Here is a 22,447-nt window from a genome sequence, read left to right as displayed (position 1 = left end):
TTTTCACTTTTAGAAACACAAGAAAAATCGCTTCTAAAAGTGAAAAAGAAATAAAGACATTTTCAGATAAGCAGCAGCTGAGAGAAGTCCTTGCCAGCAGACCTGCACTCCAAGAAATACTAAAGGAAGTTCTTCAGGCTGAAAAGAAATGGTACGAGTGGGAAGCTTAGATCTACCAAAAGGAATGAAGAGCACTGGAAATGGTAAATATGTGGGTAAATATAAAAATTATTTTAATTTATTTAAAAAGACGATTGTTTAAAGACGATTGATGGCTATCCATGGAGTGCCAGATCTGGGATATGCTCACCCTTCCCTGGCTTGAGCCTAAGGCCCGAGACCTCTGAAAGGGCATTGCCCAAACACTGCAGCTTGTCGTGAGCAGTAACAAAACCAGGCACCAGATGCCTTATCATGGCCCTTTCCACTACTAAAAATTCACAGCTGATGTAGAATGTGTAATAAGGGGCTCCAGGTGTCCCTGAGGACTTGACCATGCAGCCAGGAGGGCTGGAAGGTGCACGAGGAGAAGGCAGCTGATGGACAGGGGCTAGGAAGGGGAGGAGAAAGAGCTACCATTGCCATAAGTTATTATCATAAACACTCTTTCTGTGCCGAGGTCCCCCTACCGCTGGTGGCTGCTAACCCTCCGTATCACCTGATCTCTCTCCTCCTCTGCTGGCATCTACTCATCAGAGGCAGAAGAGGAGGTGACTGGAAACAAACAGGTTCCCAAGGCAACACACCAGGCTCTGTCCTTCCTGGGCAATGGCAATGGAATACGAGCTGGGGAAGAATGTGTGAAATCTACATAATCCCTACCCTGAAGAGCTTACGGTTTAATGGGGACAGTAAAACAGACTCACAAAGCATGTCATTTCAAAAATGCATTGCCTCTAACCATCCATACTGTATACCCACTTCCTGGCTCAAGCCAACATTTACAGAGTGTTATGCTGAATGCCTAGGACAGTGTGCTCAAACCTTACTGAATCACCTGGAGATCTAATTACAATGTAAACCACACTTTGATTAGCAAAGCTGTAGAGGATCCAAACACCTTCCCTTTAAGGTATGAAAACACCAGGCTCAAACCCAGGCCCAGTGTTCTCTGGAAGAGCCCACGGTGCTTCCCTTTCCCTGGAGCTGAGATCCTGAACAAGGACATCTCTACAGTCCTCATAGAATCATCCCTGTACCCCCTCGGCAAGGTATGAGGGACAAAGAGAAGAGAGGCAAATACTCTGCCTGGGGTGGAAGGTGAGGGGCGAGAAGGATTGGTTTATCAGCTTTTTGGCCATCCTCAGAGGCCAGTAGGGAGGACTGTGTGCCTGGTGATTCAATCTCAAGAAGCAGAATCACTTGGCTGCTGAGAACGGTAGAAGTTATCCTAGACTGCAATTCCCCAGCATGACGGAGGGCCGGCAGGAGTGGGGTCCAATGGGTACCACCCCAGAGTTAGGAAGGCCTTGTGTCCAGGTTTGCCTAGGACAATCTCAACACATAATATACAACTGCTACCCAAGCATAATTATTAAAAGTGCCCCTTTCACTACACATCACTACTATTATTTTAGACAATCATTTCTCTGGTCACCGTGGAGTAGCTCCAAGTTTCTCTCTGTTGTCCAGGTCCCCCCTTTGGTGAGAGTTATGGAGAGAAACCCTAGACAAGGTCAGAAGATTGCCCTGCCAAGTCTTCCTCAGAATTACTCTCTCCCTCCTCCAGGTGTCCAAGCTGAATATGATACTTCTGCTGAATCATTGACCCCACTGTATTGCAATTTTCTTTCCCCCTAGGCTGTCGTCACCTGCTAGGCTCGGCGTGACTTGGGACAAGGATCGCATCTTATTTGTGACCCCATCGCGCAGTTGGTGCCTGGCATGTAGTAGCAAATGCTCAATAAGGATTTGCTGACTGAGTGACTAAGCGAGTGACTGAATAAAGGAATGCGAGTTGGGTTGTGCTCTCACTTTTGCCCCCATTATACTGTGTGACCTTCTAGCAAATAACTTCTCTGAACCTTGGTTCCCTCGTCCATCAATTGAGAGAGTTGCACTAGAAGATCTCCAAGACCTCTTCTCATTCTGACACTCGGTGATTTTTAATTCCCATCACAGACCAAAGAACTCCCACTTCTGGAGTTGTTTCTTTGGATTGAGGTGTTAGCTATTCAGATATCTCCTGTTAAAATGTGCATACAACCACATGGGGAGGTTATCATAATAAAAAATCCATCAGCATCACTGAGGAAAATTCTCTGGTGTTTATAAACAGCGGGCCTCAGAGAGAGGTGTCTGGAGGGAGGGGGCAAAGGAGAGGTCAGTATTGACGTGGATAGGAAAGAAAGTCTGAAGCAAGGTGAATTGTGTATTCTGGGACTAATTGAGATTCTGCAAGAAATAGAAAGGAAGCTAGGAGTCTGGGTAACTGGAACACAGGGGACATAAAGACACTGGGGAATTGTGGGGCACAGAAAGTTGCCAGAGAAAACACCATCAGCTGCCTATGTCTGTCTAGCAGAATAGCTGAGCATGACCAGCCAGGCTGTGGATCTCAGAGTCGGGTTGGGGCAGGGGCGGATACCTTGCTCCCGGAGGGCAGACCAGGGCACCTGATGGAAGGCACCTCTGGGCAGCAGGTTGTCAGGATGTGGCCTAGAAGCATTGACCTTCCACTGTGATACCCCATGGGACAGTCCTTGCATGGCTAAAACTGAGCAGAAGAGGAAAGAGTCTGTCTCCCGCGCCTTCCAGACCCCCCTCCGCTCTGCCAGTGCAGGGAAAGAGTCAGATCCAAGGCAAGCGGCATCTTCCCAGGGTGTCTACTTTTGTCTTTTTGCTTAACCTGTCACATTCTCTCCCCCTTGCAGATATTTTTGCCATGAATATAATGGTATCACTTTATTATTAGTCACTGACCCTGCAAGTTCACCTTTTTTTTTTTAACCCCAGGTACATTGGATTAATCACAATCCTTTGTCTATAGCTCTCTTTCTTCACCGATCCGGGCGTGGCCCACCTTTGTGTTTATTTCTGTTTAATAAATTGTTTATTTCAAAATAATATAAAAAACACCCATGAACACCCAGTGCTAGAACTAAAATATGGACCACAGCTACCTCTACATATGTGCTCCTCCTTCATCCTATCCCTCTCCCCACCACCCACTACCCTCCATAGATTTTTTTAAAATTTGCTCTCCAGGGCTTCCCTGGTGGCGCAGTGGTTAAGAATCTGCCTGCCAATGCAGGGGACAGGAGTTCAAGCCCTGGTCCGGGAAGATCCCACATGCCACGGAGCAACTAAGCCCGGGCGCCACAACTACTGAGCCCGCGAGCCACAACTACTGAAGCCCACGCGCCTAGAGACCGTGCTCCGCAACAAGAGAAGCCACCGCAGTGAGAAGCCCACGCACTGCAATGAAGAGTAGTCCCCGCTCACTGCAACCAGAGAAAGCCCGCACGCAGCAATGAAGACCCAACGCAGCCAAAAATAAAAATAAATAATAAAATAAATAAATTTATTTAAAAAAATAAAAATTGGCTCTCCAAGGCTGATGAATTATTACACCTACTACCAGAGTTTACTCACCAGGACCACAACCCAGTGCTTCTGATTTCCAACTGGCTGGATGTGCTTATGCTCAGAGGGGCCCCAGACTCAGTGGATGACACGTATTCACAGATCGTGGCTGGAGTCACCAACTTGCTATGAAGTCAGATCACCCACAAATATATTTCCCATTGTTTTAACATTTTATCTAAGCCAGGGTTTCTCAGCCTTGGCAATACTGACATTTTGGGCTGGATCATTCTTTGCTGTGCAGAACTGTCCTGTCCACTGTTGGATGTTCAGCAGTATACCTGGCCTCCACCCACTAGATGCCATAGCACCTGTGCCCCCGCTCCTCTGGTTGTGACAGTCAAAAATGTCCCCTCAGGGAGGAGGCAAAAATCACTCCCCGTTGAAAACCACTAATCTAAACAAACATTTGGCAATATCCAGTTCAACAAATTCTGCAGATAAAATGCCCCCCTTAAAAGAAAAGACATGCACATCTGTGCTGTAAAGCCTTGCTTTGAAAAGTGTGGTCTTGTACCAGCAGCGTGAAAAACACCTGGGAGCTCATATGAAATACAGATTCTCAGGCCCCGACCCAGGCCTACTGAGTCAGGATCTGCATTGTAACAAGATCCGCAGGTGATTCATGCGCTATGAAGTGTGACGAGCCCTGCTGCAGAGATTACACAAACTGCACCCTGTGAATAAGGTGGGCCCCGATGCGGTGTCTCCCAACAAGGGAAGTTACTGCCTTTTGGGGGGGACAATCCATTGTTCTGTTGGGTTGTCCCCTGCTTTACAGGGCATCCCTGCCCCATCCCCATTAAATGCCCACACAGTGCTCCTTGGTCTCCAAGGCAGTCAGAGCTACCCTCACCCTCCAGATGCCCTCTGAGGAGCAGAACCACCTCAGGGTACAAACCCCTGGAGGGGAGTGTTTCTTGCACTGTGGACAGTTTGCCTGACTGCGGCCTACCTCAGTCTACAGATGGGTCCAGGAGGCAAGGAAAGATGCAGAAGTTAAAACATCGCAGTGCTTTTCACCACATCCCCAAGGGGTGGAGGGTACCAGCTGAGGAGCGCTGGCCCTGGAGGAGCCACCCCAGCCAATGGGAACACGGCAGAGCTGGGGGGGCGGAGCAGAGGAGGGGAGCAGGGGAGACACAGAAGCTCTCTGCAAGAGACAGAGCTGCGACTGCAGCCCAACCAGTCAGACCAGCTGGGGCAGTCCCCCCTGGTCCTGGCAGCTTCAGCGGCCTAGTCGAGATAAAGCAAATAAATGACAACAGGTGGGCATCCGAAAGGCCCGTCTGAGCTGTCTGAGGTGAGGAAGGGAATGCATCCAGGTGGGCGAGGTGCCCATTCTGTGCCCTGCCCTGCCCCCTTCTCACCTGGGATGGGGGAGAGGGATCCTCAGGCCCTTCCCAGAGCCGGGAGGAATAGGCGGCTCAGTAAGTGGGAAACCTGAGAGCTCTATGGAAGAGATCCAGCTTCCAGACTGCAGCTGGACGCCTGCCCTAGACTGGAGCAGAAAGGGCTGGGTTTGCCCTCCAACCTTGCCGTTTGCCAGGTGCAGTGAGTGGGGGCATCCTCAGCCAGGTCCGCACACCCCTCCTAAGCTCGTGCCATTATGACTACCTGTGGGCCCCCCAGACACCCCCACGCTCTCTCTTTCTTAGGGAGGCACGTTAGCTGTGCTGTTCCTTCTGCCTAGAAGGCACTTCCTCTCCTTCCAGTATCTCCTACTCATTTTCCAACACCCCTCTCGGGGAGTTCTTTCTGACCTCCCCTTCTCCCAGCCCCCAAGCAGAGGAAGGAACTGCATCCTCTTTTGAGTTCCCCTAACTCTAGGCACACGCCGGGTTTTAGCTCATAAGCTGCCATGTTATAGATTGTTTTTTCAAGCATAGGACTTGTGCTATTTTTCATATTTATATGAAAATGTGTCTATACCTGTCAGGTACAGCACCTGACAGGAAATATTTATAAAGTGTTTGTTGAGTGAATGAAGGACATCCTGGAGTACTCGGTCTACCGAGGTCATGCCGCAGAAGTAGAGAATGGACTTGAGGACGCGGGGAGGGGGAAGGGTAAGCTGAGAGGAAGTGAGAGAGTGGCATGGACATATATACGCCACCAAATGTAAAATAGAAAGCTAGTGGGAAGCAGCCGCATAGCACAGGGAGATCAGCTCGGTGCTTTGTGACCACCTAGAGGGGTGGGATACGGAGGGTGGGAGGGAGACGCAAGAGGGAGGAGATATGGGGATATATGTATATGTATAGCTGATTCACCTTGTTATACAGCAGAAACTAACACACCATTGTAAAGCAATTATACTCCAATAAAGATGTTAAAACAAACAAACATACAAACAAAAAAAAGCTCTTCTCGTTTGTTCGCTTCTGTCAGTCAGTCAGTTAACCAGTGTTGATTGAGCACCTGCCTTGGGCCAGGTCCTGGGAATTCAATGAAGAGCCAGAACTGCCACACCCTGCCTCATGGCTCTTACACTCCAATGAGGGACACACAGGAACGCAGAGCCTTTGGCTGCTCGGAGGAGCCAGCAGGTCCAATATCTGTTGGCAGTTACGGAAGAAACTGCCGCCCACAGATGGGAGGCCTGAGCCTCTCTCATACCTGACTGTGAGGCAGGGTCCTCCCCATGACAGTCGCCATAGGTAGTATATGCCCAGGATCTGTCTGTTCCAGACACACGTCTCCCAATTGGCAGAAGCCAGCCTTTCGAATATCACAGCTCCCCTGGTGAAATCACAAGGACCATAGCTGGCAAACGTCCCTGCCACTTTTCTTGGCATGCCCACTGCCTTCTCTAACTCCTTACAAAGGGGCTGGTTAGAAAATCAGAAACAGGATCAGATTGTCTTTAGCTGTCACTTTTGTCTTTAGCTGTTAAGAGATGATGTTTTTCTAACTCTGCCTGTCCCTGGATTCTCTTCTCCCTCCTTCAGTTTGGGAGCCTGTGTTGCAAGAAAGACATTGAAACTTCCCAGAGGCAACACGTCCTGAAGACCTCTGTGGAGCAAGGAAGCTTGTGTGGTTTTTGATCTGGCTCAAGAGCCTGGGTTTCTTATCACTGGCATGTTCAAGCCCAGGAGTGAGCCTGGGATTCTGAAATGTGAAGAGTTCCTCTAACGTTCCTCTAGAAGTGGCCCAAATTCAGGTTTCCCACTGGCCCTCAGTCTCAGAATTGTTTTAAGAAAGGAAGAATGTTGACCGGTCCTGAGAGGACCCACATCTCCAAGCAAGGACCAAAAAAGGACAGCCTTCAGGGGAAAAGGTGGAGGTGGGGGCAGAGGCCAGATAGTTTGTCACCTCACTTAATTCTCTGAATCACCTCACATCTAGCCATGGCCACTTCTCACTGTACAGTCCAAACATTTCCATGCTTGGCTCCCACTTTCAGCCAAACTAAGTTGTTTCCACTCATCTCACCCTGTCTCAGCCTGGGGGCCTCTGACCTCTGACCATTTCTTGGAAAAGCAGCACATAGCCCAGATCCGCAGAATGTCTCCCACAGCTGGGCCCCTCAGAATGTCAGAAGCAAACTTTCCACGGTCTGCACCAGGCCCCAGGAGGCAACGTCTGAGAGAGGGAGGCAGGAAGCTTGCCAGGTGGACAAGCAATGGGAGGTGGGGTACCCACGCCTACACACTCCATCTTCCTGTCAGTTTCCCATATTGGTTGGCTCTGCCAAGTGCCATCCCAGTTGTTGTCTCCCTGTCGTGGCATCAATACCTCCTCGAATAAGGACAGACCAGCACGTAACTCATTCCTCAAGCCTCAATGTTATGGAGCCACATGAACATGAGTAATGAAAATTCCACTGGCTCTTCCACAGGATCTCCAGGCCCAGGGTCATGGTTAGCACACACAGTGCTTTGTGTGAATTAGGAAAAGGAGGCCCCTCTGGGCAGATGAATTTTTTAAAGTGCCTACTCTGAGTGAATGAAGCAGGAAAAAGTGTCTCCATTTCATGCCTCTGGCGGGGCACTCTTGGGTGTGGCATAATTTGAACAACTATACATGCAGCCCTGAATCAGCCTCCCTTTCAAAGCCTCCCCCAGGTCATCTGGGTGTTTTCCAGAGCTCTGGTGCTCACAAACCAGTCCATTCCCCACTGTCACCACCCAGTCTCTGCCATGCTCTTCCTTTCCTGCTCTAGCTTCCTGGCTGATGGCCTCTACCTCTGAGGCCACTGGAGGGTATCTCCCCTCTGCTGCATCCTGCTGTGAGGGTGCTGATGTCTGGGTCCAGGAGTGGCCTCCCAGTGCTCTCAGAATGGCCAGAACTTGAGATGCTGGAGCTGAGCCGTACCCTTGGCACCTGGGCACGAAGACAGTGCTGGTGGAGCCCAGCATCACACAGTACCAACTTCTACAGCCTCTGCCTACCAGCCCTCTCTCTACAAGACCAGGGGTCCTAGGGGCCAGGCCAAGGAAGGGTCGCTGCTCAAGACAGATATTAAGTGGCCCTCCCCATTCCAGTTCTCCCCAAGTCTGCGGTTCCACCGTTCTTCTTCCTCAAAAGCACACAAAATTGCCTGCCAGGGGCCCCACCCATAGTTTTTTGGAAATATCTAACATGTTAGGGTAAGTGGAGGCTCCCACTCCGTATGATGCTGGTTTCCTCCCCCAGAATTTGGCACCAAGAAGCTGACGTTTATTAAACATAAACTTGGGTTGAATGAATTAAACATAAATTAAGGTTGAATCCCTTAATTTAGAGCTTAGGTTTGTGGCGCCCAGAGTACTGGGCTTGAAGTAAGAAGCTGGCAGCATTCAGATCCTACTCTGTTCTTCCTTAATAGCTGACTCTCATCGACACTTTACTTCCTTGAGGTTGAATCAGCTCATGTGCAAATTGAGCACAATGATGAATATTTGGGAATACTCTAGATTCTCCAAGACCTTCCTGGAGCACAAAACTCTGGTCGGGCTAATTCCAGGGCAAAACAGCCTAATTTTGTACTTCTTATTAGCAACATAGCTTATTTAGCTCTACATCTTAACTTGTATCTTAACAGCCCTGCCATATGACTGCTTCTGTTCTCAGCTTGTGGTCCATTCTGACCTTTTGGTCCTTTTCTGCCAGATGCAGAAAAGTTGATAACTGGTATCTTCTTGTTCAGTATGTATATTTTTTACACATATCAGTGTGGAAATTCTGGGTCAGGCAATTTCCAATGATTTGGGAAGACCCATGAAAAGTAGGGTGGTTCTGCAGAAAAGCAAAAACAGAGTTCAGAAAGGAGTTTCCATGTAACTGGAGAGACCCAGCTCCTAGGAGATTCCCTAATACCCTGTAATAACAGCTACTGTGAGATGCAACTAGGCAGCAGCCAGTAGCCTCCAGCCTTGGGGCTAATGCATCTTTTCACCCTTCACCTCCCTTCCTCCTGGCAACACAAGATGGTTTGGATTATTATGCCTCCTTCTCATTGGTTCTTCTACCTCATCACTGGTAAATAAAAGACTCAGCTGCTGCTCTGATTGGCTGATCTGTTGCTGGGGTAAAGGCCAGCTTGGTGATGCTGCTTTGCCAGATGTGGTCTCCTTCAGGCCCTGAACACACACACCCTCATTCAGTCTCTCTTGACCTTCCTCCCACCCCCAGATAGTCCCTCTCTCCTCCCGTGGTTGAACAGTAAACAAGCAGCTCCTCCAAGGGTTCCCTGGAGACCCAGAGGTTTTCATCTTTGTAGCGTTTAGCCTGCTAAAGTAGGACTTTGCATAACCCATGAAGGCAAAGTTGGGGAAAATCAGCCTTTGATAATCAAGAACACACACATCTCCAGAAGACCAAGCAAGAGATCATAGATTTTCTGACACCTAAATCCCTCTAACAGCCACTGATGCACCTAGGTATGGCTTTGCATATAAATGGGTGAAAATGAGAGGCTTGCTAGTCCCCAACTGCTACCAGTTCCCACTGTACCTGAAATTCCACCATTAAGATTTATTCCGTTATGAATTTTCTTCTCCTGGGACCTACTGTTAAAACACAAAGAGCCCAAAATCTGTTCTGAAAGATGTATGAAAAGGTTTATGGTCAAATAAATTTAGAGATGCCAACATATTTTAGCACTCCCTGTGGCAGGCAGAATGATGGCCCCCAAAGACGTGCATTCCTAATCCACGGAACCTGTGAATATGTCAACTTACATGACAAAAGAAACTTAGCAGATATGATTAAGGTTCAGGACCCTGAGACAGTTTATATGCATGGGCCTCATATAATTACATGAGCCCTTCAAAGCAGAGAGATTTTCCTGACTGTGGTCAGGGAAAGAGATGTGATGACAGGCACTGGGTCAGAGAGATGCTATGCTGTTGGCTTTGAAGATGGAGGATGGGGGCCACAAGCTAAGGAATACCCATGAATGTCTCTAAAAACTGGAAAAAAAAGAAACAAATTCTCCTGAAGGGCTTCCAGAAACAAAGTCCTGCCAACACCTTGTTTAGTGTGAAACTCGAGTCTAATTTCTGACTCAGCAAATTGCAAAGTAATAAATTTGTGATGTTTTAAGCTGCTCAGTTTAGGGTAGTTTGTTAGAGCAGCATTAGAAGATGGAGTACACCCCCTCCCTCAGAGATTCATGGTGTGCTTTAGCTATTAAGGGCTACAGAGAGCCTTTCAGGACTCCAGTGTAGCTGGGCTTGTTCAGCTTCCCAGCCACATCTGAGGCTACCATAGTTTCTTCCTTAGGAAATCAGAACAGTGGAGGCTGGTCTGCTGAAGGGGAAAAGAGGTAAAACCTAGGGAGCTGTGGAATAGCTGCATTTTCTGTCTGGGACTTGCAGCAGAGAAAGCAACGCAATATCACCGCATTATAGACGAGGAAAATCGAAGGTCAGAGAGATTATGCGGCTTGCCTAAGGTTGCACATTTGGTACGATTCTTACAGAACTAGAATCCGGCTTTTCACAGTTCAAGCGTTGGGCAGGAAACAGCTGGGTCACAGCCGCCTAAGAGCTCAGGACATGTGTGAGACTTGGGGCAGAGGGGTGGTCATAGCCAGGCCAGCCACCCCAGAAAAGAGTCAGGCCAAGCGCAAGCACTCAAAGATATCTCACTATGCTCATGACATCAGAGAATCCTGGTGCTCAAAACGTCCCTCGCTAGGCTCAAAGATTAGCTCTAGAGCCTGGACGCAGAGAGCACCTGGAGAGAATTTACACCGCCTAAATCTGCAGCACCTGGACAGCCACAGTCCTCCGAAAACTACCACTCCCACTATGCCCCGCGACAGCATGGATAAACCTGGGATAAACTACAAGTCCCAGAATTCCTTGGGTGGGAGGCGCGAGCGCGGAGGAGCGGAGGGGCGTAGCACGTTGTCGGCGCGGGACCGTTAAATTTGAAACTTGGCGGCTGGGCGTGAGGGCTTGAGTTGCCTGGTTCGCGAGGGAGTCAGGTGCGTGGTTTTTTCGGGATCGCCCTCCGGTCGCTTCAGTACCTCGAAGGGCAGGTTCCAGAAGGAGGCCCAGGCGGTCTGCGGCCCTGAAGAAAGGCCCGCGGCAGGACGAGGTCCTGAGCCGGGAATGCAGGATGGCGGCGATGCAGAAGGAAAGGGGTGCTCCGAGGTAGGTACCGGAGAAGGGCGGCCGGGAGCTGGGCCTGCGAGCCCCGAGGGTGCCTGGCAGGTGACAGAGGCTTCGCTCAGAGTAGCCCAGGAGAGGACCGGCACGGTCAGGAGAAGAGCAGGCCCGGCCGGATCCTCCTCCCTGCTGGCGTCGGACGCAAGTGGTGGAGGTGAAGGCGCAGAGCCGGGTTAGCACCGACCTCGGGGTGAGCGCGCCTGAGAATCATGCCGCATCCAGCTTCAAAGCCAAGGAGGCTGTGGGACGCCAGGGGTCCAAAGAGCTTGGAATTTGTCGTGTGGTCTGTGTTGGTGCCTCAGCCCAGACGTTTGCTAGCTCTTAGACCTTGGACACGTCTTAATATGGAAAACGCTGCTATTAACGCTACCATGCCGGGTTCTGGGAGAATTCAGAGTATCTGTAAAGTAACTGCCTCCAAATAAGTGCTCAGCACATGGTAGGTGCTAGCATTAAGCTAGTAGCATAGTTAGAAATCTAAAAAGCCCTTGTCTGCATGCTGGCTGCTCTTCCTTATTTATACATATATAAGCTCTTACTCCTACCCTCCTGAAGCTTAAGTTCTGGGGTGGGATGAGGGTAGGGGCAACGGACAATAAACAAGATAAATAAACTAAAAGTTAGATGGTGATCGGTACTAAAAAAATAAATAAATAAAACAGTTGGGGGGTGCAATTTTCGATAGTTTTGAACAGAGAGCCTCACTGAGAAGGTGTCATTTGGGTCAAGACTTGAAGGAAACTCAAGAGCTAGTCCTGCATAGATCTGGGGCGGGGGCGGGGAAGTACAAAGGCTGGAGGGTGAGAGTTGCGGGAGAGAGGCGCACTGGGCCAGTAGCTGGAGCAGAATGAACCAGAGAGTAAAAGGAAGTGAAGTAAAAAAGGTGATGATGCAGGCATTGTAAGGACTTGGCTTTTACTCTGTAGTTGAAAGTTATTGGAAGGCTTTGAGCAGAGGAAAGACATGATCTGACATGTGTTTAAATGGGATCACTTTGGCTGCAGTGTTGAAAAGACTAAAGGTAGAAAAGGCTGGAAGCAGGGAGACCAGTTTAGAGGTTATTGAAATATTCCAGGCAAGAGAAGATGGTGGCTTGAGCCAGGCTGGAAACAATGGAGATGGTGAGAAGAGATTAATTTCTGGATATGTTTTGAAGGTAGAACCAACAGGACTTGCTGAGTGACTGGCGGGGTGGGGGGTGGGTGAGTGGAGTGGCAAGGTTAGCATTAAGAATTTTGACTTGAGCAACTGGAAAAATGAAATTGCCATTTATTTGAGATGAGGGAAGGACCAGGTCTTTGAGGAGGCAAGAAGAGGAGGAGGAGGGATAGAGGAAGCAATCCCAGCTCAGTTTTGGATACTATTTAATAGAGATAGTTTAATTGCTATTTTAAGAGCAGGAGAAGAAATTTAGATGAACTCATTATTGAGTTGAACTTATTCAGTGCTTACTAGTGTTAGATCCTATATTAGAGCATGAGAAAATAAAAATAAATGACATGGCCCTTACATTTACAGGATTCACACAAAATAGTTAAAAAGATATGAGTAGTTACAACCTAAATTATTATTAATCACTTACAGTTTACTTTCTTGAAGGAAGTTTTCAGCTCTCATCTAGACTGAGGTCTCACATAACTTTCACTTTGTTTTGAAGAATAGTGCCTATCTGTTTTAAACCCAGAAATAGTGTCCCTCAGCCAGAAGTAAGCTTCTCTTCGACCATTGCAGAGCTCTGAAGTTCAGAGTACATACCCTTTGTGGTGATTACCTCCAGAAAACTTTTGGGGATTCCCCCCATAGAATTGATAGAATTGGGGGAGCCTTTGTGACCAGTAAACTGTACTTTTGTCTGCTTCTGCTCTTGGCTACCCGTACACATAAACTTCAGTTTTAAGTCATCAGTTGAAACATGGGGTGTTAGTCTGATAAACACGTTGCTAATTTTAAATTAAACTAGATGATGCATTCAGTGGTAAGCATCGAACTGCTTTTTGTCTACTTTGCCAAATTTATAATACTTTTTTCCCTTTTTTTCTTCCTGCCATAAACTTTCTTCTTATAATATTGTTCACAATACCCTAGCCATATTCTCTCTTCCATTAGGCAATACTACAGCCGTAAACTTGGAAACCAGGTCACAGAAAGGCTCAGAAGCTTAGGAGTATAATAACACTACTAATGTGCCAACCCACTATATTCGACCCAAAGATGATGATCACTTTTCTGAAAACATTTACAATAATCTAGTGTTATAATAACTCAGTGTTGGTATGAGATTTACTTTTGTTTCCCTCTTCGCAGTGAAGTCATGTCCTTGGAGGGAGATGAATGGGAGCTGAGTAAAGAAAATGTCCAACCTTTAAGGCAGGGGCGGATCATGTCCACACTTCAGGGAGCACTGGCACAGCAAGAATCTGCCTGTAACACCACTCTTCAGCAACAGAAACGGTATGTAGAATGGTTGGGGCTCACCCTGTCATCATTCATCCCCAGTTTAGTAGGTAATGTGGGTGTGGACCCGTGCAGTATGGCATGAGGAGTACTAAACTACTCTTCAAAAGCTGGTAGGATGAGAATCTGTTCTCCTCCTGCTTTCTCATCACACAACAGCTATCTAAAGATCTCCTCAAGTGCACTTAAGAACAAGAGCTATAGGATTTCATTTCATTGTGGAGCAGCCAAACTCTTGTATCAATAGAAATATTTCTCATACAGGGGGAACTGATAAGTAAAGCAAGTATCATTTTACAGTATTTCACAAAAGTATTATGTCATTCTGGATCCCTAAACAGAATGAACTCTTTGAGAGTAATCAGTTAATGAAATTGCTTCTTTGGATTCTGAGTACTGAGGGAGAGTGAATCTGTTATCTTTTATGTGTACTCAATTATTAACTTTGTAGGAAAGTATTTTCGAGAATGTGCCAAAATGAAATAGTGGTCTCCAAAGAAAATGTAAACCTCAGAGAAACCGAATTTAACAAACTCAGGATAATGAAAAGCTGAAAAATACCACTACATTATTCAAATGGACCTATGGAACTTGCTTTCCTCTGACAAATGTTTTGATAAATATACTTTTTTCAGAAAAGTAAAGTATCAGTTTCTACCTTCAATCTCGTGACAAAATTCTGATATTATAGGCAAATTATCATAATTTTTTAATACATACTTTATTTATTTTGTTAATTTTTTGGACGCGCCACGCAGCATGTGGGATGTTAGTTCCCCGACCAGGGATCCACCCCACACCCCCTGCGGTGTAAGCGCGGAGTCTTAACCACGGGATGGCCAGGGAAGTCCCCAAATTATCATAACTTTGATAGAATGTGATGAATATCCTTGTTCATCTCTTTGGATCTTTAAAAGCATTGAATTTTATGGTTTTGTTTCACAGATGGTGTTCTATTCTTAAATCTTCTTGGTTCTGTGACGTTGTACTAGTTTTTCCACTTCACTAACTACTCTTCCTTTTTTCTTGTTGGCTTCCTACTGCATTTTACCTAAGTCTCTGTTCTTTGTCCTCCGTTCTCACTCCATATTCAAATTTTCCAGGATTGTTTAACTACTGTTTACATCTCTTACTTGCCTTCTGTCGATAAATGTCTTTTTATCTACCTGTAACATATAATTAGATAAATGTTTCACTAATGTATTAAATACTGAATCTCTTCTCTTATAAATGACCTACCTTTTTCTACTCCATTTTGATTAATGGTACCAAAACTCATCTGAATGATCTTACCTCACTGCCCTCTCACTCTAATTTTATTTAGTCAATTACTAAGGATTTGTGATTTTTATTTTTTATTTTTTTAATTTTTTTTTTTTTTTTTAATTTTACTTATTTATTTTTGGCTGTGTTGGGTCTTCGTTTCTGTGCGAGGGCTTTCTCTAGTTGTGGCGAGCGGGGGCCACTCTTCATCGCGATGCGCGGGCCTCTCACCATCGCGGCCTCTCTTGTTGCGGAGCACAGGCTCCAGACGCGCAGGCTCAGTAATTGTGGCTCACGGGCCCAGTTGCTCCGCGGCATGTGGGATCCTCCCAGACCAGGGCTCGAACCCGTGTCCCCTGCACCGGCAGGCGGATTCTCAACCACTGCACCACCAGGGAAGCCCTGTGATTTTTATTTGTAAAGAATAATTTACATGCAGTGAAATGCTCAGATTTTTAGTTAGTTTTAAGACATTTCAAGACACAGAACATTTTTATTACCTCAGAAAGTTCTCTCATGCCCCTTCCCAATCAATCTTCCTCTCCCTCATGAAGCAACCAGTGATTAGATTTCTATCACCATAGGTTACTTTTGTTTATTCTAGAATTTTATATAAATGGAATCCTACAGTTCTTTCAGTATGTTTTTTAGCCTTTTTCATGTTGCATGTATCAGTAGATTTTTCCTTTTTATTACTGAGTAGTATTCCATTTGTTTATCCATTCATCAGTTGATGGACAAGTAGATTCTTTCCAATTATGTGCTTTATGAATAAAGCTGCTATGGACATTCTTGCATAAGGCTTTCTGTGGACATAGATTTTCATTTCTCTTGGAATAGAATTGCTAGGTCATAGAATAAATGTATGTTTAATTTTTTAAGAAACTGCTGGTTTTCCAAGGAGGTTGTAACATTTTACACTCCTATCAGCCATGTATGAGAATCTATTTGCGCCAAATCCACTCCCATATTTGATGTGGTCATTTTTTTTCATTTTAACCATTCTGGTGGGTGTATAATAGTATCTCATTATGGTTTTGCTTCCCATCTCCCAGGTGACTAATGATGGTGAGCACTTTTTTGCTTGCTTGTTGGCCTTTTATGTATCTTCTTTTGTGGTACATTTGTTTAGATATTTGGCCTAGTCTTAAAATTGGATTGCAGGAGTTCTTTATATGGTCTGTATACAAATCCCTTATCAAATATATGTGTTACAAATATTTTCTCCCAGTCCATGGCTATCTATTTTCTTGGTGGTATTTTTTGACAAGCAAAAGTTTTTTGTTTTTGTTTTATTTTTGAATTTTATTTATTTTTTTATACAGCAGGTTCTTATTAGTTATCCATTTTATACATATTAGTGTATACATGTCCATCCCAATCTCATCCCACCCCCACCACCCCCACCATCACTTCCCCCCTTGGTGTCCATACGTTTGTTCTCTATACCTGTGTCTCTATTTCTGCCTTGCAAACCGGTTCATCTGTACCATTTTTCTAGGTTCTACATATATGTGTTACTATACGATATTTGTTTTTCTCTTTCTGACTTACTTCACTCTGTATGACAGTGTCTAGATCCATCCACACCTCTACGAATGACCCAATTTTGTTCCTTTTTATTGCTGAGTAATATTCCATTGTATGTATGTACCACGTCTTCTTTATCCATTCGTCTGTCGAAGGGCATTTAGGTTGCTTCCATGACCTGACTGTTGTAAATAGTGCTGCAATGAACATTGGGGTGCATGTGTCTTTTTGAATTATGGTTTTCTCTGGGTATATGCCCAGTAGTGGGATTGCTGGGTCATATGGTAGTTCTATTTTTAGTTTTTTAAGGAACCTCCATACTGTTCTCCTTAGTGGCTGTATCAATTTACATTCCCACCGACAGTGCAAGAGGGTTCCCTTTTCTCCACACCCTCTCCAGAATTTGTTGTTTGTAGATTTTCTGATGATGCCCATTCTAACTGGTGTGAGGTGATACCTCATTGTAGTTTTGGTTTGCATTTCTCTAATAATTAGTGATGTTGAGCAGCTTTTCATGTGCTTCTTGGCCATCTGTATATCTTCTTTGGAGAAGTGTCTATTTAGGTCTTCTGCCCATTTTTTGATTGGGTTGTTTGTTTTTTTAATATTGAGCTGCATGTGCTGTTTATATATTTTGGAGACTAATCCTTTGTCCGTTGATTCATTTGCAAATATTTTCTCCCATTCTGTGGGTTGTCTTTTCGTCTTGTTTGTAGTTTCCTTTGCTTTGCAGAAGCTTTTAAGTTTCCTTAGGTCCCATTTGTTTATTTTTGTTTTTATTTTCATTACTCTAGGAGGTGGATCAAAAAAGATCTTGCTGTGATTTATGTCAAAGAGTGTTCTTCCTCTGTTTTCCTCTAAGAGTTTTATAGTGTCCAGTCTCACATTTAGGTCTCTAATCCATTTTGAGTTTATTTTTGTGTATGGTGTTAGGGAGTGTTCTATTTTCATTCTTTTACATGTAGCTGTCCAGTTTTCCCAGCACCACTTATTGAAGAAACTGTCTTTTCTCCATTGTATATCCTTGCCTCCTTTGTCATAGATTAGTTGACCATAGGTGCGTGAGTTTATCTCTGGGCTTTCTATCCTGTTCCATTGATCTATATTTCTGTTTTTGTGTCAATACCATATGACAAGCAGAAGTTTTTTATTATTTTTTTTTTTTTGGCTGCATTTGGTCTTTGTTGCTGTGCGCGGACTTTCTCTAGTTGCGGAGAGCGGGGACTACTCTGCGTTGTGGTGCGCAGGCTTCTCATTGCAGTGGCCTCCCTTGTTGCAGAGCACGGGCTCTAGGCATGCGGGCTCAGTAGTTGTGGCTCGCGAGCTCTAGAGCACAGGCTCAGTAGTTGTGGTGCAGGGGCTTTGTTGCTCCGCAGCAAGTGGGATCTTCCCAGAGCAGGGCTTGAACCCATGTCCCCTGCATTGGCAGGTGGATTCTTAACCACTGTGCCACCAGGGAAGTCCAGAAGTTTTTAGTTTTGATGAAGTTTAATTAATTAGTGTCTTTCTTTTAGTGCTTTTTTTAATCTTCTCTAGGAAATCTTTTCCTGCCCCAAAGGTGCAAAGATATTCTCCTGTGATTTCTTCTAACTTTATTGTTTTAGCTTTTATGTTTAAATTTATCCTTGAGTATGGTGTGAGGTTGGAGTAAAAGGTCTTCCACATCCACCCCCACCCCCACGTGAATATCTAGTTGTTCTGCCTCCATTTGTTGAAGAGATTTTTTTTTTCTTTCCCCATTGAATTGCTTTGGGACTCTTGTCAAAAATCATTTGATTGTATATGTGTGGATCATTTCTGAGCTCTCTGTTCTGTTCCATTGATCTAATTGTCTTTCTTTTTACCAATTATATATTGTCTTGATTAGCTTTATATAGTAAAGACTAGAAGTCAGGTAGCGTGAGTTCTCCAACTCTTGTTCTTTTTCAAAATTGTTTTGGCTATTCTTGGTCCTTTGCCTTTCCAAATTTTAAAATCATCTTGTCAGTTTCTAGAAAAGAGACTGCTGGGATTTGGGTTAGATTGCATTGAATCCGTAGATAAATTTGGAGGATTGCTGATTTTTATCAGTAGTGTACATAATTGTGTCCCCTTTTCTAATTTTTCCTTTTCTTATAGTGTTGTTACCACCCAGGGTTCTTGGACTCTTTAATCAATAGAAATTGATAAGGGGCCAGACCAGAAATTCAGGCAAGGCTTTACTGGGACTCGTGCTGCAGGGAGCAAAAACAAATAACAGGTTCCCCTGAGCTGGGGCGAGCTGGTTTCTTAAATGGGGTGAGGGTAGGACCGGGTCCAAGGGTTGGGCCAGAGGGGTGACTTGGGTGATCTGCCCACCCCCTTGGTGGTGCTGTGTGCAGGGATCATTAGCAGTACTCTGCTCTTGTTCCTGAAACCTCAGAAGTGGTGGGGTTTTGGTCTTTTTGGATCTTGTTGTTCATAATTTGCCCCAACTGCAAATGTACACAGTTATTTTTAGTCCCTTATAGTTTCTTTGTATTCTGTTGCACAAGGAGACTTTTGTCCAGGTGCCAGCACTGCAACAAAGGGTCCCAGGTCCCAGCCTGTCTCAGTGTTACCTGATTAGTCTTTTTGAAATCTTTGCTTACCATATTCAAGATACTCTCCAATTGAAGAACCACTATTGGCTTTAACAGGTAGAATCCAAACTCTTTAAATTTACATTTAAAGCATTCCCTTCTTACCTCTCCAGATATCTCCATTTATTCCCAATACTGACTTTATGTTATAGCTTAATTCCCTCTGGGTTAACTCTCCCATTTTGACAACTTTATTCAATACTGATTTCCCTCTCTCTTGGAAAATTCCCTTTTTCTTTCAAATCTTATGGTTCCTTCAGAGTCCCACCTTCTAAGATTGCTTCTATGATACCTCCTTTCGACTTCATAAAGTCTTTACTATCCATTCTTGGCAATTGTAATATACTGCTCTGTATTATTAATTTTTCATTTATGTATTGTCTTTCTTATTAGGGCATAAATTCCTTTGTGTCAGGGACTATTCTTTATGTCAAACATAACCCCTTATACAGTTTTTATTGATTAAGCATTTATCTAAATTGTGGTTCACTACCCAATATTTCCCCTCTATTCTAACTGGTCAGTCTTAACTTAGTCTTAGCCCTCTGCTTTCCCAGCTCTTTACAAAGTCATATTTCACACTTTCTCTGAAGCATTCCTCCAATTTATATATGGTCTAATTCTTCTCTGACTAATGTTACCCATGGAATTTTTCTTTAACTTTAAGATTCTGATTTCTATATATATCTGTATGTGTGTGTGTTTAGTTTTTCTTCAGTACTATGAGATACATATAAAATAATAGCTGTCATTTATTGAGTACTTACTATGTCTCAACACTACACTTAAGACTAGTCAACCTAACAAGATAGATAGTATTATTATCCCCATTTTATAGATGAGGAAACTGAAAGCAGTTTAAATAGCTTTTCTAATGTTACTCAGCTAGTGATTACTGGAGCTGCATTGGAACCTAGGGAGTCTTGTTCCAGAGATTTAAACTGCTGTGTAATACTTCTTTTCTATATGTTGTCTTGGAATTTCTCTAATTTCTGTATATTTTCTCTCTCCTGTTATATTATCCAGCAGAATCCTGATTGTTTCTATTCTTTTTCTTTCTGTTTAATAAACCCTCAAACTCCAGTGCAGTTATCTAGGTTGATATTAAACACTTAATAGTGAAGAAAAATGAAGGTGATACTTGTTCATTTGGCTCTTATCACTATTGCTTATGCTCACATTTTCTGTTTAAATTTCAGGGCATTTGAATCTGAAATTCGATTTTATGCTGGAAATGACCCTCTGGATGTTTGGGATAGGTGAGTCTTTTTATTTAACAAGGGCCATAGAAACTTAACAGGTGAGTCCTTATGGCCATGCATCTCATACTGGGGTGTGTGGAACAGTGTGTTAGAGTAGAGAGTAGTGTTTTGCAGACACAGATAAGCAGAATAATCATAGTATATCTTTCTGAGGTGTGACTGAGCTATACCTGTCTATCACCATCCCCATTATTTCCCACAGGTACATGTTAGCAATATTTGGAAAAGTTTGAGGTATACAGGTTTAGGGCATGTCATTGAGGACCTCTAAATAAACATTTTCAGTATATTAGATATTTCTGCTTTAAAAAGTCCAGAATGGGTCTTGGAGCAAGATAATGTTAAACTTGAAAAATATTCTTTTCCTGTCTTCTCATTCAGGTATATTAACTGGACAGAGCAGAACTATCCACAGGGCGGAAAGGAGAGTAATATGTCAACATTATTAGAAAGAGCTGTAGAAGCACTACAAGGAGAAAAACGATATTATAATGATCCTCGATTTCTCAGTCTCTGGCTTAAGCTGGTAAGTCTTTCTCAAGTGCCATCTGAGTTTAAAATATTAAACCAAGAGGTTTTCTCTAGAGGTATCTTGTACACCAAAAAACTGAGCCGTTCAGTAGATTCTAAACATTTAATAAATATTCAATATTTGTTAAATTGTTTCTACTTTAGAGGTGGATTTTACTATAAGGTTTTTTTATCCCTTTAAAAGTGATCATAAAGCCTGTCTATTTCTCTGTAGGAGTGGGTTATTTATTGATTTTAAATATCATTGGGCCATGCAACTGTACTGGGGGAGGATGTGTAGGAGCCAACACATGGCAGTAGTATGATTGGGGAAAAGCTTTTGTAGGTGATTCTGGTATCCCTTTCTCCCATTTTTTGAATCTTTACCATAAAAAAAAAGTGATGTTTATTTTTCATCTGTCTTTGGGTTTCTTTCACCTAGTATGTTGCTACAATTAAAAATATTGACCTGACCACTTTGTACTATCTTACTTGACATGTAGTCCATTTAGGAACACTCTTGAGGATTCTTTTATGAAAATGTCTTTGTAAAAATTATGGCCAGGGTTTCTTAGACATTAATTTCATTGCTTTTATCCTAAAAGAGATTAGAAATAAAGCAAGTGATAAATATTTAGAATAGAATTTTAGATGATAGAATTAGATATTGGATAAAAAAATTTTAAATAAAATATATTAAAAAATTAAAAATACATTTTTAAAAATTAAAAATTTATTAAAAATAAGTAATTAGATAATTCTAAATAACAGAATATTTACAACCATTGTAATATGATAAAATACTGACATTGGAAATTAATAAGATTTCTGGCTAAAATATATCTCTTGGGGAGGACTTAACTTAAACTTCAAATAGTTACTAATACAGGAAGTTAGGTGAATCCTGAAGACATAATTATCTGATTTCTGCAGGACATTTGACATATCTTGGCATCCTTATACAAGTTGATGAAATTACCTTAGGGATAGTAGTTAGGGGAATTTATAAGAAAGGATGGTGCACAAAGAATGCTAAACAGATTTGTTAGTATGGAGACTGTGGTTCCTGGTGGTATACTAATGGATTTTGTTCTTCATTCTATTCTATATAATTTTCTTATGTGTGATTTATTAGAAGGTTGAACTAAATAAACCTCTAAAGTGACTTTTAATCCCAGGTTTCTATGACTATATTTAGTTGGAGCTATTAAAAGTAACCATTGGAATAATTTCTCTGTTCACTTGTGTTAACCTGGTGCTTGTACTGAAAAGCAGTGATTATCATAGAGTAAAAGACATAGTCTAAACCAGTACTCCTGAAAGAATGGTCTGTAGACTGTTCAAGATAAGTACAAAAATTGAGAGTAAGCGTTTAGAAATTTTGTTAACAGTTTAACATTGGCACAACATCTAAGCACCTCCTCATTTTTCTGGTAACTTCTCTTTTTATTGTATTTTTTAAAAATATCAGTCAATACCTTGATTTCAGTGGGGTGAAACCTTGAACAGGGAACCCAACTGATCTGACTCAAAAAACTGTAAGACAGTAAACTTGAACTGTTTTATGCTACTAAATTTGTGGTAATTTATGATACACCAATAGATGAATGCAATGGGAAAAAAAAAATTAGCGATGGAATGG

At 43.6% G+C, this 22,447-nt stretch overlaps 1 protein-coding gene across 1 annotated transcript in view; it reads left to right on the top strand.

Annotated features, from left to right (window-relative positions):
• Positions 1–11,084: 11,084 nt before the first annotated feature.
• Positions 11,085–22,447, top strand: part of BUB1B (BUB1 mitotic checkpoint serine/threonine kinase B) — a 57,115-nt gene continuing 45,752 nt past the window's right edge. The window contains exons 1-4 of the mRNA XM_059915585.1: positions 11,085–11,171; positions 13,491–13,637; positions 20,233–20,292; positions 20,677–20,821. Coding sequence (XP_059771568.1) covers positions 11,137–11,171; positions 13,491–13,637; positions 20,233–20,292; positions 20,677–20,821 — 387 coding nt within the window. The 5' untranslated portion in view covers positions 11,085–11,136. The remainder of the gene's footprint in view (positions 11,172–13,490; positions 13,638–20,232; positions 20,293–20,676; positions 20,822–22,447) is intronic.

Source organism: Balaenoptera ricei, chromosome 2 (genome assembly GCF_028023285.1).
Source record: "Balaenoptera ricei isolate mBalRic1 chromosome 2, mBalRic1.hap2, whole genome shotgun sequence".
In the NCBI taxonomy this organism is placed as follows: Eukaryota; Metazoa; Chordata; class Mammalia; order Artiodactyla; family Balaenopteridae; genus Balaenoptera; species Balaenoptera ricei.
This window is presented reverse-complemented; position numbering and strand designations above follow the sequence as displayed.